This window comes from Enhydra lutris, unplaced genomic scaffold (genome assembly GCF_002288905.1).
Source record: "Enhydra lutris kenyoni isolate GAN:26980312 unplaced genomic scaffold, ASM228890v2 scaffoldscaffold2942, whole genome shotgun sequence".
NCBI classification, from domain to species: Eukaryota; Metazoa; Chordata; class Mammalia; order Carnivora; family Mustelidae; genus Enhydra; species Enhydra lutris.
The window spans coordinates 1-2226 of record NW_019157026.1 but is presented as its reverse complement, the minus strand read 5'-3'; the positions used below and the strand labels follow the sequence as shown (position 1 = coordinate 2226).

General features: G+C 42.3%; 1 protein-coding gene across 1 annotated transcript; it reads right to left on the bottom strand.

The window, feature by feature from the left end:
• Positions 1-229: 229 nt before the first annotated feature.
• On the bottom strand, positions 230-1174 carry LOC111140543 (olfactory receptor 10H3-like). The gene has a single exon (XM_022492763.1). The coding sequence runs from the start codon at positions 1157-1159 to the stop codon at positions 230-232; it is 930 nt and encodes a 309-aa protein (XP_022348471.1). The 5' UTR covers positions 1160-1174.
• Positions 1175-2226: the final 1052 nt, after the last annotated feature.

The window sequence follows — 2226 nt, the reverse complement described above, 5'->3', positions numbered from 1 at the left end:
TGGGGTTCATCACACAGGGTCAAGAACAGAGAGGATGATCGCTAGAGCTTATGCAAGAGGGAAGGAGGAAACAAATGCAAAAATTAATAACCTAGCTGGCTCCAAAACCTATAGATGTATCCAATAATACCTCTTCAGAATTCTCATATATTGAATATAGACAATGGTCCCAGGGAGAAGATCATTATCCCCAGTCCTTGCATCATACTCTTCATGACCAAACTGGCCATCAGGAACTTAGGGGACTGAATTTTCTCTGGAAGCTTTTCTTTACGGCATTCTTGAGCTCCTTATTCCTGAGGCTGAATATGATTGGGCTGAGAAAGGGAGTAAAGACTATATAGGTGGTGGCCATCAGAGTGTGACTGTCCATAGAATGGGGGCCCTTGGGCTTGAGGTAGATCATGGAGGCAAAACCATAGTGCACAATGACCACAGTGAGGTGGGACACACATGTGGAGAAGGTCTTGTGCCTGCCTTCAGCTGAGGGGATCCTCAATATGGCAGCCACAATGAAGACATAGGAGAGGATGATGAAGAATAAACATCCCATCAGAGCTGTGACACACACCAGGATCACACCCAAAGTGACAGAGGATGTCTCCTCCCCACAGGCCAACTTTAGGAGGGAAAGCGCATGGCAGAAAAAATGGTGTATCACATTAGACCCACAGAAGTTGAGATGAAAAATTATCAGGATCACCATCATCCCCATGACTGAGCCACCAGCCCAGGACCAGGACACTAGCCAGGCACAAGTGCGGGTGCTCATGAGCACGTTGTAGCGCAGGGGGTGGCATATGGCCAAGTAGCGGTCATAGCCCATGATCATGAGCAGGAAGGAGTGGGTGAAGCCGAATGTGGAGGAAAAGAACATCTGGCTGGCACAGGCCACAAAGGTGATCGAGCTGTGGCTAAAGAGCATGTCAACCAGCATGCGAGGAGTAACCACGACGGTGAACAGAATCTCAGAGATGGACAGGGCACACAGGAAGAGGTACATGGGCGTGTGCAGGCTGCGCTCATTCCAAATAATGGCCATGATGATCAAGTTCCCCAGCAGGGTGAACAGGTACATCAGCAGGTACAGCAAGAAGAAGGCAGGCAGGAGATGCTGAGGGAAGGTGGAAAAGCCCACGAGGATGAATCCAGAGACCATGCTATAGTTCTGACCAGTCAGGGATGTTGCACCTGCTGAGACAAGAAAGAGAATGAAGGTACATGGTTTATCCCATGAAGGACAAGGACGAGTCAGCATCAGAAAACCTACCATGTGGTTAGTCACATGAAAAGGAAATGTCATATCAATCTGGGCAGCAGTTCTAGATTACTAAATTTGAGCTTCTATTTATGATTAAAAGTTGATATTTGGTGACATAAAACATTGTATTATTTTAGATATATAGCATAATGATTGACATATGTACATCTCTTAAAAATTTTTTGTTTTTTTTTAAACCTGACATCAACTGGGACTTTCTTAGCTAACTAAGAATATATACTGCAAAACTAGCAAATGCTATATGAAGTAGGGAACTATCAATGCATTATTTTAGAATCAGGAACATGACAAGTTTACTTACTGTCTCTGCCGGTCATTAGCTGGGAACTGAAAGTCTGGAGTCGTACTTGAGGATGACAAAGAAGGAATATTGAATTGAAAGGGAAGAGATGTGACCATTTACCTAGAAAAGTAAAGGAATCAAAGTGAAATATTTTTGAGCAAAGACAGAACACAAGCAGTAGAAGACTGGATCGACTTTCCAAACTCATAGCATTTCCATAGAATTAAAAGCATAATACTAATGCAAAACATAGATTTTTAAGGAAAAAATAAGATAACATTACTATTAGTGATACAAATGATAATGAGACAGCTCTTAACATTTTGACCCCAGGACTTCATATGCTAAAACACTATTGAGTCCTCTAGGGCTTTAGCTTGAGTGAGTTATAACTCTCCATTCTTACCATATTAGTAACTAAAACTGAGATCTTTGAAAATATTCAGTTAATGAGCTTTTGCACTGCTGAAAATTGACCAGCGGATACTATCTAGAAGAAATAAGAAAGCAGTGACATTCAGAAGGAGAAACCTCAATGTAGAAATGAGTCAAGGACATGAGCAGAGAATTCACAGAAGGAGTTACATAGACACAGGAAAGGGTGGTTCTAAGAAAAGAAAAGGACAAAGGAAAATGATCATGGACTTTCACTGTACACCTA

Coding starts and splice junctions, on each gene's coding strand:
- LOC111140543 (XM_022492763.1), bottom strand. CDS start 1,159: ATGGTCTCTGGATTCATCCTCGTGGGCTTTTCCACCTTCCCTCAGCAT.